This window comes from Chrysemys picta, chromosome 12, assembly GCF_011386835.1.
Source record: "Chrysemys picta bellii isolate R12L10 chromosome 12, ASM1138683v2, whole genome shotgun sequence".
Classification (NCBI taxonomy): Eukaryota; Metazoa; Chordata; order Testudines; family Emydidae; genus Chrysemys; species Chrysemys picta.
The window spans coordinates 47,843,219-47,857,835 of NC_088802.1; the positions used below are offsets into that span (position 1 = coordinate 47,843,219).

A 14,617-nucleotide genomic window follows, 5' to 3' on the forward strand; every position below is an offset into this window, starting at 1 on the left:
TTTATTAATGTAGACTTGCTCTGCTGCTACTGATATTTTACTATTCGCGGCACTCCATGTTATTTATTAGTTAATTAAATAACAGACTATTAAAATTCCATTTCCTCTGAATTCAAATTATCCTCTAATCCCAGCTCCACATTGCTGGCTTCTACTTACAGAAGATTGTAAAACAAAAGCGAACAACAATGTGGGAAAGTTTACAGTCTTTTATATAGTTTTACATTATTTCTTTTGCTGTTGGCATCTAAGAAGCTGTGGACTGAATCCAAACCACTGAATAGCCCAATAGCATGTATGCTCACTTTAAATGTTCCCTATTATTTCAGTGCTATAATCTCTGGGCGTTTTATGTGGAGTTGTGTTGCTTTGCCTGTAGCAACTTAGCTCCCCCATATACAGGAGAGAATCTAATTTACATAATTAGGATGGAAATGGTATTGCTAAACTGGTTTTACTCAGGGAGAAGAGGAAGCATGTTTGGTTTACATTATGGAGACACACTGAAATACACTCACAGGGAAGTAATAATGATCCATGAGAATGTTTTCCAAGTATTGTCTTTCTCCGGGAGGGCAGGCAGAACCCGTATTGGAAGGATGTAAACACTGAAGAAGGCGTCAGGGGTGTTACTTGGAGTAATGGGGTAAAGTTAAGGAAAAGTAAATTCATAGAATCATAGACCTTAAGGTCAGAAGGGACCATTATGATCATCTAGTCTGACCTCCTGCAAATACAGGCCACAGAATCTCACACATCCACTCCTGTATCAAACCTGTGTCTGAGCCATTGAAGTCCTCAAATCATGGTTTAAAGACTTCAAGGTGCAGAGAATCTTCCAGCAAGTGACCCGTGCCCCACTCTGCAGAGGAAGGCGAAAAAAACCCAGGGCTTCTGCCAATCTGCCCTGGAGGAAGATTCCTTCCCGACCCCAAATATGGCGATCAGCTAAACCCTGAGCATGTGGGCAAGACTCACCAGCCAGACACCAGACACTAGCCACTAGCCTGGATCTAGAGAGGTCGTGAGAGAAGGAATAACCCTAGTTAAGGCACTGGCGTGGGAGACAGGCTTCAATGCCTGGCTTTCCTTGAGCCACTCATTTAATCTGTCTCTGCCTCCGTTTCTCATTCTCGGTAAAACAGGGATAATAATCCTTCCTTTGTCTTGACTATTTAGATTGTAAACTCTCTGGGGCTAGAACCAACTCTTGTGTGCAGTGCCTAGCAAGTTAGGGCCTCTAGCCGCTACTGCAATACAAAGAATAAGAAAACATTAGATAATGGGAGAACTAGCTGTGAAATGATTGCTCAGATTACTCTTCTCCTGGCTTCCCTCCACCTCCTGCATCTTGTCTCTGATTGTAGGCTGAGATGTTGAAAAGCACTTAATGTTGGCCTAACTGTGCGGTCACTGATTTCAATGGGAGCAGTGTTACACTAATGCTGAATAGAGCCGGTTGGGAATTTTTCAGGAATGCGTTTTTTTCTCCTCAGAAAATGCCAAATTTGTCAAAACTGAAACTTTTGGCAGAAACTTCTAGGTGTTGATGAAAAATTTGTCAGGACGTTTTCTCAGGCTCAGGTTGGAATTTCTGGTCAAATTGGGAGAGTGAGAAGAAGGCGTTGGGGGGAGGAAGGAGAGAGAGTGGGGGCTGAACAACCCCTACCCTTGAATAAGAACGGCGCCAGGGTTTTTGGCGCCCTAGGCGGGGGTCCTTCCGCACTCCCAGTCGTCGTCGGCAATTCTGCGGCAGGGGTGCCCTTCCGCACTCCCGGTCTTCGGGGCACTTCGGCGGCGGGTCCCGGAGCGAGTGAAGGACCCGCTGCAGAATTGCCGCCGAAAACCCGGAGCGCGGAAGGACCCCCCGCCGCCGAATTGCCACCAAGGGCGGCAAAATGCCACCCCCCAAATCCTGGCACCCTAGGCAACTGCCTAGGTCGCCTTAATGGAAGCGCCGGCCCTGCCCTTGAATAGCCATTAACTCAGTGGTTAGGGACTTAGCTGGGATGTGGGAGTCCCAGGTTCAAATTCCTGCTCAAAATCAGGCAGAAGAAAGGGCAACAACCTCAATTTTTTTCACAAAATGAAGTTCTTGTTTTCCAGCCAGCCCTGATACTGACTATTTTTGAAAATCCTATCCATAAATTCTTTGGAGATGAGATGGTTTTACAGTATGGGACAGATTTCACTACCTGTACTTATGGTGAGTAGCAGCTTACTACCCACATAGTCCCATTCAAGTCAATGAGAATACTTGTGTAGTAAGCAGCTACTCAGCATAAGTAATGGGGGCAGTATCTGGCCCTGTGTCTTTGTAGAGCCTGGCCCAGTGGAAACATGATCTGGTTGGGGTCTTTATGCACTAATAAAATACAATTAGCAAAGAATAAATAATGATAAAAGGAATAATCTTCCAAGGGAAGAACTTAGCTTGAGACATCTAAAACTAGACCAGACAAAGCACTGGAGACAATACTATTGAGAAGAGTTTTGCACTGGAAAGAGTATGGATTTGATGACCTAATAAGTTTTTCTCATCTCTGAACAGTAGCATTGCATAATAAATTCACCTCACTTGTTCTCTTTGCGTTTGCTGTTTGGCAGAACAATAATTATGCTAACAATGTACCTTCTTTCTGTGGTCTTCAATGTGCTAATTATGGTGCAAATTTATTCGTCATTTTAAAATATGTTGAACACTTCCACAGATGGGGTTTTGACAAGAACAAATTTAAATGTTCAGACTTAGAACTTGTTAAGAAGACACAGTCAGACACCTCCTATTTAGCATTAGAGGCACGAGGAAAATGAGAATATCCAAGGAGACCGATTAGCTACATGCAACAAACAGTTTTCTGCAAAGAGTTGGCAGGATAATAGGCTTTTCCGACACAGAAAGGTTAACCTACAAATGTATTGGAGGTTCAGTCCAGATGCTTATCCAAACTTCATCTAATCAATCAGAACATCCTGATCCTTTAAAACTGAACTGTAATTTCACACAATTCCCATTTTCTGCCCTTCTTTCTTTCCAGATCAGCCAGAAATACCATGAGACTTGTCTCTCCAGGACCGATTCTCCTCTTTCTGACACCAGTGTTAAATAGGGTACGTCTTCACTTACCGGAGGGTCCGGCGGCAGGCAATCGATGTTCTGGGATCGATTTATCGCGTCTGGTTAAGACGCGATAAATCGATCCCGGATCGATCCCGGAAGTGCTCGCCGTCGACGCCGGTACTCCAGCTCGGCGAGAGGAGTACGCGGCATCGACGGGGGAGCCTCCGTGCCACGTCTGGACCCACGGCAAGTTCGGACTAAGGTACTTCAAATTCAGCTACGTTATTAACGTAGCTGAATTTGCGTACCTTAGTCAGAAGTGGGGACTTAGTGGGGACCAGGCCATAGAAGTGACTCCATTGAAGTAAATGGAGTTTCATCGGTGTAAAACCAGTTTTGAAAGCCTGCTCCTCTTGAGAGCTGCATGTAAAAAGCTATACACCAAAAGCAATATGCAAAGCACAACAGCAACTTTTACTGGTTGTACAAAACCTGTGCACAATGCTGCAAGTTCTTGAGTGCTATTTACTGGCATATCCTCTAAAACTATTTACATACATCTTTTGTAGAGCACTCTCATAACCGTTCCTCCCAACTCCCATTGGGAGTCTTTTTATTGGCTTCAAAGGAAATCAGACCACTATTTTAGCAAAGACTCAAGAAAACTAAAAGCGATTTAACCAATAAAACATTAACCAAATATTTTAGAACTGCCGAAAAGGGTGATTTCTTCTGTTATCAGACCTGGTCCACCCATCGCTCTTTTACAGTCAAACACACTGTAGGGTAGATTTACACCTCAGCTTGCCACGAACTAAGTATTCATGTAGACACTTACACTATCTTATCTAATCTTTTATTGATGTCACCAAATTGTTAATGTCTGGCGTTCCTTTTGTAAGTCTCATCCCTCCTTTCTACGAGTTTAAAACCAAAACACGGAGATCAATCGTTCTATTACTAGGAGCTTGAGAGTATAGATGGGCTCAAGTCACAAAATTTGGAAGCATCATAAAATTCAAGGGCGTTCAGATGTGGGGCTGTTTCCACCCATTATAATTGTAGGGACCATTTGCAAAATTCAGAACCAGATATTGAATGGCCTAAAACTCAAGATCCATGGCACTGGTTCAGGCCCGTCCGTGCTTGGGAGCAAACTAACAAGATTTTTTTCCAGATTTTGTTGGCATTAGGACGTCATTTTAATCTTCCTTATCACCGACAGCATGAACACATAAGGAACGGGGATGCATTTCTGAAATGCTTGTCTGTGGATAGCCATAAACATACTGAAAGTAATGAGATGGGATGAGACAAATGTTCTTTATATTTTACTGTATCCCTGAAGTTCGCACTCTGATTTTTTTTGTTGGTTTTTATTTTCCATTTTAGAAAGTTCTAAACTACAGAATGCTGGTCGCAAGCAATCAGTCTCCAGGAGCCTGAAGCATCTTTTCCATTCTTCAAACAAGTTTGTGAAGACTCTGAAACGGTTTGTCATATATTTCATTTTCCCAAAATGCCAATTTAGCAACAAATGAGAGCTCAGATACCAAAAAGACCGCAACTCAGACATAGCGTTGGACATGTTCTCCTGTGGCTTAAGTTGCAGTAAATCAGACATAACCGTGGTGAAGTCCATGAAGGTATAAAAATCTGGGGTGGCTGAGTGGAAAATGAGGCTCATTGAACCTAAGCCAGCACACACTGAAGTCAATGGCTGCGGACGTATAACATCATGGAACCTTGTACGCAAAACCACAATGCTGTTGTTTAAATGTTTTTGACATGCTGGTTCTGTTGCTGTGCAATAATGGTCTTTTATTTGTTTATGACATAAAATGTAGGGCGTAGACAGCACATTTATAATACCCCTTCACCAGCAAGCAACCCACCTGAGAGGTCCCTAATATTTTTAGCTAGTTCTGCGACCTTGGTGACCCAGGCAGCTCTGAGCCTTGATGGTTTGGTTTCAGTAAATGAAAGTTGCTCACACTGGATTACTTCTTCTTTCATCACCAAGAGCATTCTGTTTGCTTTTTTTTCTTTGTATTTTGATAAGAGTTTTGATTCTTCCAAAAGTGCTCTCTGGGGTCTTTAAATTCCCTAAAGCGACTGGTTAATGTATGTAACTAATTACAAGAGTAAATATTGAAAGGAATGATTTCTATGAACAGTTTTGCAGATATGCTGGCCAAATTATACCCTGGAACATTTATGTAAATCCATAATACCCCTGTTGATTTCAGTGGCGTTACTCCAGATTTACACTGGTGTGGATGAGAGCAGAACTTGGCCCATTATTGGTACAAAATGCTAACATGCACATTGATTTCAGAAAACATAATGACCCCAATCATGCACTATTTACTCAGGCAAAATTCCCGCTGAAATGGAAGTCAATGGGTTGTTTTACTTGAGCAAGCTGTGCAGATCAGCATTATAGATAACTACATTGTGGTAGTTTCCTTTATTTGGAGCAATACATTTCCTATGCACATTTTGCAGGAATCACTGCGTGAAGTTCTATGGCCTGCATTAGGCAAGAGGTCAGACTAGATTATCAAGAGTGACCCTTCTAACCTTAAAACCTGTGGACCTTTGTGTCTTTGCCTATCCAGGACACTTGGTGCTGATTTTGATAGCTATTGAGACTCTGACTGCTCACCTTCTTGTTTGTCTTTCTTCCTTTCAGTGGACTCTACATAGCTGTCATATTTTATTACAAAGACAACTTGTTAGTAACCAATGAAGATCAAATCCCAATTGTAGAAATCGATGACTCACACACCAGTTCCATTATGCAAGATTTTCTGTGGTTCACAAAGGTAACAGGCACCTCATTTCATATACTGTCTCTCAATGAATGGTCTGTACCAGAAATTGCTCCAACCTTAGTATATTTCCAGAACAAAACATAACAGCAGTGAAGAAGCTAAGTACTTTTTGCTTGGGTTAATTATTTTTCCTTCTAGCATTTTTTAAGGGATAAATCCTGTCTAACCCATTGATGAGCATGGAAGGCATTGGCCAAAGCAGAATTCATTCACTGAGATGTCTAATCCCACATGACCCTATTTCCAGTTACTGTTATTTAAGGGCTTCTGGGGAAAGAAGGAAGGAGTTAAAGAACATTAACCACTGACCAGAAGTTTTGAGGACTGGTGTTTTGATTGTCCAGGATTAAAGACATCTTCACATTATTTTTGAATCCAAGTGGACACTGAATCAATCTTACATGAAAATTCACAGATGAACTGAGATAGGTGCATACTGTTTATGAAATGCTCTCTCTTTCTGTAGCTAGATATGGTATCTTTCTCGCTCTCTCTTTCTCTCCAATCAATAACTATCCACTTTAGTACCACCCACAGAAACTCAAAATGAACAATAGCTACTGATTTTTCCAAAGCCAAATATGCTTTTATTTTAGCTGCCGGCTTTTCAAGCACTGAGAACAAAGGGGATTGAACTGTGACATATATTTTGCAGCTGTCTTGTATGTGGGATGATATCAGATGGCTGAGGCAGAATATGTCCATATCCATGTCCTCATCAACAGCACTTCAAGCCAGGCAAAAGATGGTTTCAGCAACTGCACAGTTACAGGTTAGTTGCATTGCATGTTTTCAGTCGTTAATTTAATTCATGGTCTCTGAGGGAAGGTGCTGCCAGCTGTTCTCTGCCTTAGCACTCCCCACTGGCTCGTCCTTGGGAGTAGTGTTAACATCTGCTGTGAAGTGAGCTGCTGCACCTATATTCTAAACCCTAGGAAAAGAAGCGGTAGGAGAAACAATGACAGAAGAAGAAACAAACATAATGCAGCAAATAAATATCCCAAGTAAGTCCAAGATTTTGCAGGTTGGGGACACACAGAAAGAGAGCGGCAATCATAACCCTGAGATACATTACTCAAAAGCCGAGATGCCTCATATGGAAAAGACCTTTTTATTGCTGTTATGTGTATTATTGTAGCACCTATAGGCCTCAAGCAAGATTCGAGCCCCTTTGTGGAAGGTGCTGGGCGCACACACAGGAAGAGACAGCCCCTGCCCCAAAGAACTTGTGGTAAAAAATGACATGGCAGACAAAAGTTTGGGAGCATTATTATACCCATTTTACAGAGACATTAAGGCTTGGATCTTCCAAGGAGCTTGAGGGAGTTAGATCGCCAAATCCCATCCCATATCAATGGAAGTCCAAGGTTACATATGAAGTCTGTGGTCTGTGACGTTGCATTCTATATGATTTTATGAAAGTATGCTGATGAGTGTGAATATAATGTAACTAAAATATGCTTCATGCGAAAGGTCTCTTGTAAGGTATCATTACAAAGCTTATAATCTACTGAATGTGGTCATCCTATTTGTATAAATGTATCACTCTTCCATCAGAAACTAGAAATAGGAAATATAACTCTGAGGGCCTATTGTAATTATGCAAAGTGTGGGCCATTAATGGTGGTTTGGAATCTTGATGGCTCCCATTAACCAGGACAATTGACTGTAGATGGCTCTGTTTTACTTGTAAGTCTTCCTATATATGTGTGTGCTGGCAAGCGGGTAATGAAGTCTTACAGTGACATGTGATCATGTCACCTGAACTGGAATCCATCTTTAACCTGGTGCTTTTCCATTGAGAAGGAGGGGGTGGGAACCCAGAGAGGGACAAAGGATTCCCGCCTTATGCAAAAGATATATAAGTGGGTGGAACAAGAACAAAAGAGGCAGCCATCATGAGAAATTCCCTAGCTACCACCTGAGCTGGAACGAGGGCTGTACCAGGGGAAAGGATTGTGCCCAGAGTAGGAAGGCGTCCAGTCTGTGAAAGAAACTTATTGAAACATCTCTGAGGGTGAGATTTTATCTGTATTCAGTTTTATTACTGTATTAGGCTTAGACTGGCGTGTTTTATTTTATTTTACTTGGTAATTCACTTTGTTCTGTCTGTTACTACTTGGAACCACTTAAATCCTACTTTCTGTATTTAATAAAATCACTTTTTACTTTTAATTAACCCAGAGTATGTATTAATACCTGAGGGGGGGGGGAGAAAGCCATGCATATCTCTCTATCTGTGTTATAGAGGGAAAACAATTTATGAGTTTACCCTGTATAAGCTTTATACAGGGTAAAATGGATTTATTTGGGGTTTGGACCTCATTGGGAGTTGGGCATCTCAGTGTTAAAGACAGGGACACTTTTTAACCTGCTTTCAATTAAGCCTACAGCTGTTAGGGGATGTGGTTTAGACCTGGGGCTGGGTTTGCAGCAGGCTAGCGGGTCTGGCTCGAACCAGGCAGGACACTGAAGTCCCAAGCTGGGAAGGCAGGGAAAGCAGGGGCAGAAGTAGTCTTGGCACATCAGTTGGCAGCCCCAAGGGGGTTTCTGTGATCCAACCCATCACACATCCTTCCTGGCCATAGGCTTAAAGAATTGAATAGAGATTGTCAACAAAAAATTGATCAACCACATCAATAACACTTCCTTTTTCCCACTTTTTGTGTGATTTGTGTATGTAGACTGTAAACTCTCTGGGGAGGGTGGAGTGTTATGTGTACGCAGGGTGCCTAACACACTGGGACCCCTTTCTCAGTTGGGGTCTTTAGATGCAAACAATTATTGATAATGATAATAATCCTAGATCTCAGGAAACTACATGATGAAATAAATGACTTACCCGGGATATACCAGAGCTGTCAATCTATCTAAGTATTTTTATGCTCCTCCTCACCCTCCCCTCCACCCCCCAACCCCCTGCATCCCAATCACCAGGGCATCTGAGTATCTCACAAGCTTTAATGTATTTAGTGTATTTTACAGATAGGGAAACTGAGGCACAGAGAGGTTTGTTTGGTTTTTTTAAACGACTTGCTCAAAGTTACACAGAAAATCTAGAGCACAGTCATGGAGGGAACCCGACTCGCCTGAGTCCCAGCTGGTGTGTTACCACAAGACCATTCTTCTTCCTATTCTAGGTCACTGCAAGAACTGAGTTTTATGGCATCGGGGACATTCTGGCACCTGGTGACAAACTGGCCCTGTGTGGGCATGATTAAGAATATCTTTATATTCGTTTTATATTTATCTACAATGAAAGCTGTACAAGAGACCAGCCTTCCCAGGCAGCCACCTGTCTTGGAAGGTAGCCCCCAAAATATCTACAAATGTCTGGCGTACACGTCTGCTCCATCTTCGGGTGTGTCTGCACCAATCAAGGAGAGGATGTGAGTCAGCTCAAGTTGAAAACTTGCAGGAGCTCTCATCAAGCTACTGTGCTAAAAACTAGCCGTGGCAATGTGATTGGCGGGATGGGCTAGCCACGCCGAGTATGTACCTGTTCGTGACCCTAGGCGTGTACTCAGGACAGCCAGCCTGTTCTGCAGCTCATTATCCCACAGCTGCCATGTTAGCTTGATGAGAGCTAGCATGAGTATGTCTCCTTGATCTGGGACACACACACACACCCCAGCTTGAAGTGTAGACATACCCCTTATTAGAGGACCACCTATTTTAAGCAATAGATGCTTGTCAGCGCTTTGAGTGGTCACTTGACAGATTTCACCATATTTGCTGAATGCCTCCATGTAGGTTGGCTAGCTTGGTTTCTGTGGCACGCATTCCTACGCTGAGCTAAGTTTCATTTTGCCTGCACGGATTGTCTTTAACAGACCATTGTTGTTAATACTCGCTGTAAATGTACAGAGACTGCACTTTGAGATACCCAAGATACTGTGCACATTGCATTTGATTTGCTAGCAGCAGTTATAAGACATGAGCCGGAAGCATAGAAAGATAGTGTGTTTGTCCCTGTGGTATATTGCTCTGGTGGTTTTGTGGCAAATTTATCATCCTAAACATTTGTTCTGTCACTTTGGTCTGCTGATGAACATAGGACTATCACCAATCTGCCAACCTTTAGCAGTATGTGGTCTAATGGAATCCACCCATGAAGGGTCTCAATAAAGTTTATACAGTTGAATAAACTTTATTGAGGCTGTTTAACAGACTGACTCCATAGGAACTTAGGACACAGTGGGAGAGATCAGTAACAACACAGCTGGTACGGGACTAGATCAGTGGACTCAAAGAGACTGGGGATTGTAATTTTACCTGTTGCTACCATTAGACAACTAGAGCAAACAAAACATAAGTGATAGAATGCCATGCCAGGGGGACTCAAAAATGTTTTTTGCCTGTGTACTAGCAATATGTTCTTGAGTCATCATCGGCTCTTCCATTCTGTCTGCTGGGATTCAGTTCAGAATCTAGTGCTGTCAATAATCCCATTTCAATGGTTTTAATTAAAAATGGCAAATATATGACCAGCTTCTGGCTAGCGTACTGTCTCCTATCCCCTTACTGGACACATGTGCCACTACGTACTGCAAAATCTACCCCGTGCCATGCTGCTTGGGTTAGGAGGCTAATCTTTACAGGCAGCAAAACAGAAGAGCATGTGGTAATATAGCCTTCTACAGTATGCCCTGGAGAGGGATACATAAAACTAAAATAGCTACTTAAAGCCACTTATAAATGACAGCCACTGTACGGACTACCTTGAGTGCTTAGTTTATAAACAATTTAATAATACAGATTATAAGTAAATAGTGCCTGCTAAGTGCGGATAAATCAACTCAGGATAATCTATCAGTACAGAATGTCATTAAATTAAAGTTCAGCTACATACTTTCCTATACATACAATGTGCTACATTGTCAATTTAGTTTTTCCTTTTAAACAATCCCCACCCCTCACCAGCTTACTCTTGAAAACTCTAAAAGTAATGAGTATAGTTTAAATGTTAGGCATTTTTCTTTAAGACATCTGGGAATCTCTTCAGTGGCTGTCACTGAAGTCAGTGTGCTCACATCAACAAGCTGATGCTTCCTATGTGGGAAAAGGGATTTTGACAGAGGTTAGTTTGGTTCTTTTTAATAAATTTCTTTAATCTTCAGATATTTTGCCAGAAACTTTTTGGCCCTGGCAGATTGTTAGGGTCTCTGCTGTTTTTGTCTAGCGCATTTTTGGTATTCAAAATAAAAGGGGCGGATACATACCTCTCAAAAGTCCCTTTTGTCAAGAGACATCACTCATTTTAGTCCCAGATTTACCTGGCCTGCATTCCGCACATATTTGGTGTCCCCTCACTTTTACTGCTGGAAATAATTTACATCAGAAAAAATAATGAACCTGAATTTATAGAAAGTGACTGACCCTAAAGGAGGGAATTCAACAGCATTTTAAGTTTCCAGAATCAGTCATTTTTGGGTCCCTTATATGACATCTTTGACACCCATTGTATCCCACAATCCGACCTTGGTAGGGTGGAATGTGTATGCAGATCTTCAATCAGTATAACTCAGCTTGATTCCATTGAAGTCAATGGGAGCAGAGTTAGGCCCACACTGAGTGTTTTTGAAAATCCCACCCTGTAGTCACATAACTTGATGCAACTGGGACAGAAATTCTGCCCTGGGTTGTGTACGTGAATCACATTGCAATTTGGTCTTTTAAACATGTCATAATGATCAGATTGTTATTTGCCAGTAACCTCTTTCTACACCAGCTGAGGAATTGCCCCCAAATTCCACAATGCAATTCTCACACATATAACCCAGGGCAGAATTTTTCTCTGATTGCACTGAGTGATGTTGGACATAGGGTTGAAATAGCAAACGTGCTTTGCATTGGCCTAACCAGCTCCTGCAGAGGTCAGTGGCAAAACCCTCATTTGAGTTCAGTGGGAACAGAGCTAGGCCTATGCTGCAAATGCCACCCTCCTGATGTGTAATGGCTAATATTGTCCTTTGTAATCTGCTTACTTTCTAGAACTTGCTGGGAACTCACAACTTAGGCAGAGTTTATTACGAGCCCATCAAGGACAGACATGGCAATATCCTGATAGTTACGATAAGAGAAGTAGAGACTCTCTATTCATTTTTTAATGGCAAATGGATGCAAATATCCAAGCTACAAAGCCAGAGAAAATCCCTTTCAACTCCCGAGGAGCCAACGGCATTAGACATCTTGCTCATAACAATCCAGGTAGCACTTTGCTTCACTTAATTTATGTTATTAATTTTTAAAAGCCTGTGACTGTGAGCATTCTTTATGGAAAAGTCATATAGGTTTTAGGCCCTGATCCAATGCCCATTACAATTCATGGAAAGGCTCCCATTGAGAGTAAAGTCTTCCATTGCCTTCAATGGGCATTAGACTGAGCTCTTAATATGGATAAAACTAATAGGGTTCTATAGAAATGACTTTAAAGACCTGTAGTATATATAGGAGACTGATATATTTTCTGTAGGTTTTTGGAACCATGCTATAGAATTGTATAGCGAGGGATGTAATTCTCTCTTAAATTCTGTAGGATGACTCTGAACAGCTATAGAGAAGCTACCATTTTCTATTCTAGTCTATATGATTTTTCCATCAGCGGTTGATCACTAAAACCAGGTTTTATTTTTGAAACCAGACAAACTCAAGATTCTGGGAGGTGCTGAGGGCCCTCAACTCCCAATGAAATCCGCTCCCATTGAATTATCTACAGACCGTATCCTCCCATCTGTTTTCATGTCAAATTCCCAGTGGACTTCAGTGGTGGAATGATGCCAAGATATTGGCGTGATCCTGCAAGGTGAAGAGCACCCCCAACTCCCATTTAACATCTGTGAGTTGTCTGTGCTCAGCACCTTGCAGAACTGTGTCTATTAAAGTCACATCCTTCTGTTGTCTCATGCACATAGCTCATATCAAAGTCAAAAGAAGTTGTGTGTAAGTGACAGCAGGATATATCCTACAGAATGATTTATCAATATCTCTTATCCCTAAACCTAAGGGATCACCTCCTCATTGGAAATACTGCCAGACAAGTTATTGTCTTAGCTCTGTCTTGAGTCTCTTCGGCTAGATATTGACTACTGTGGCTAATTGTGATTTATGGTCATTTTCTTGGGTGGCGACTCTGTGCTTTTTTGCACCAGAAGCTGACGGTAATCATACATACACATTGCAAGGTTTGGGGTAAATTAAAAGATTTCCAAATGACAATAAAACATACTTGATCTGTGCTCGACGTACTGTATTAAATATGTCTTACAGGTGCAAAAAAATCCCAATCTGGGCAAAAGTTTTATATCAGGAAACGCAAAATACAGGTCCGATCAGGTTTCCACAGAGATCCTAGTGGAAAAATTTCCCCCTAATGGTTTGCACATTCCTGTGTAATGCCCTCCCTTTCTTGTATTACATGTTGAATCATCATGCGGGTATTTTGTTCATGAAGTGCTCATGAAAATGAAGATCTAATTGCACTAGTTAGAGCCAAGCATAGCACTGGCAGATAATGTGATGGTTCCAAGGGTGAAGGCAGAGGGCCAGGTGGCTTAATCCTTACTCATTGCAGAGGGACACATTACTCAGGATGGCAGTCAACTTCATTTATTAAGGTAGTCTTTGGGGAATGCTATACATAGCCCTGTTAATGTCTGCTAGCTACAGCAAATAGAACATCGGTGCCAGTCCTTTCCAAGCTCTTTTTGATGATAAAGTTCATTGTGTTGAAAATACAGTGATTCATTTGACAATAAATTTTACTTTGGCACTATACTTGACAACCTGGTGCACACAGAAAAGTCCCCATTGATGTTAGTAGCTGTAGAAGGAGTTCACTGGAGACTTACTCTGCGCATTAAAGAGCCCTGAGCACAGATCAGAGAGGAGAATTTTGCTTTAGGACTGCAACGTGCTTCTTAGTTTTGGATAGTTAGGGTTTTACAGCTGACTCCTACAAGGTGCTGAACACTCTGAGCACCTGATCCACCAAAACATTTAAGCACATGCTTAACTTTAAGCACGAGTAGCCTCAGTGCATCAAGCTGAACATTCCTAACTGCAAGAGGATTGCTGATGCGCCTAGAGTTAAGCATATGCTTACATGTTTTGCTGGGTTCTTAAAGCAAAAGACCTGCTATAAAACCATTATCCGACCTCTCTTCTTATCTGTGGGAAAATAGGAATTTATATGTAGGAATGTTTCTGTTCGAACAGGACACACTTTCCTATCACAAAAGAAGCCAGCAGCGCCTCCCTCCTGGCTTGTATCTGGGTTACCTGAAACTCTGCAGCTCCGTAGATCAAATCAAAGTCCTCGTACTGCAAAAGCTGCCCAACATTCTGTGTCATGTTAAAATCCGAGACAACAGCAATGTTTCCAAGTAAGTGATTTTTTTTTAAAATACTCGTTAGTTTAAGACAGTTGATCAAACTTGAATAACTCAAGTGCCAAGTGTGTGAAAATATGCTCAGTTTATGTGGGCACCAAATATGAAATCTACTTTATAAACAGAAACAGAAGAGGCAGATAACTAATGATTAATGCTTATGATCACAACAGTGCTGTCAGTAATTGCATAACATTGAATAAAGAGGAGTAAAGTGAACTCAGAGATTTGCAACCTACAAAGCATTGAGCACTATAGGCCTAAGATAACAAAGAATTCAAGCATTGAGGCATTGAAGTCAGGGGACTGCACACCCGCGTAAAGTTAAG

At 41.7% G+C, this 14,617-nt stretch overlaps 1 protein-coding gene across 2 annotated transcripts in view; it reads left to right on the plus strand.

The window, feature by feature from the left end:
• ANKFN1 (ankyrin repeat and fibronectin type III domain containing 1) overlaps positions 1–14,617 on the plus strand; it is a 222,155-nt gene that overhangs the window by 184,367 nt on the left and 23,171 nt on the right. For both annotated transcript variants that reach the window (XM_065563524.1, XM_042841026.2), the window contains exons 10-14: positions 4,454–4,553; positions 5,757–5,889; positions 6,554–6,670; positions 11,893–12,108; positions 14,116–14,282. In XM_065563524.1, coding sequence (XP_065419596.1) covers positions 4,454–4,553; positions 5,757–5,889; positions 6,554–6,670; positions 11,893–12,108; positions 14,116–14,282 — 733 coding nt within the window. The remainder of the gene's footprint in view (positions 1–4,453; positions 4,554–5,756; positions 5,890–6,553; positions 6,671–11,892; positions 12,109–14,115; positions 14,283–14,617) is intronic.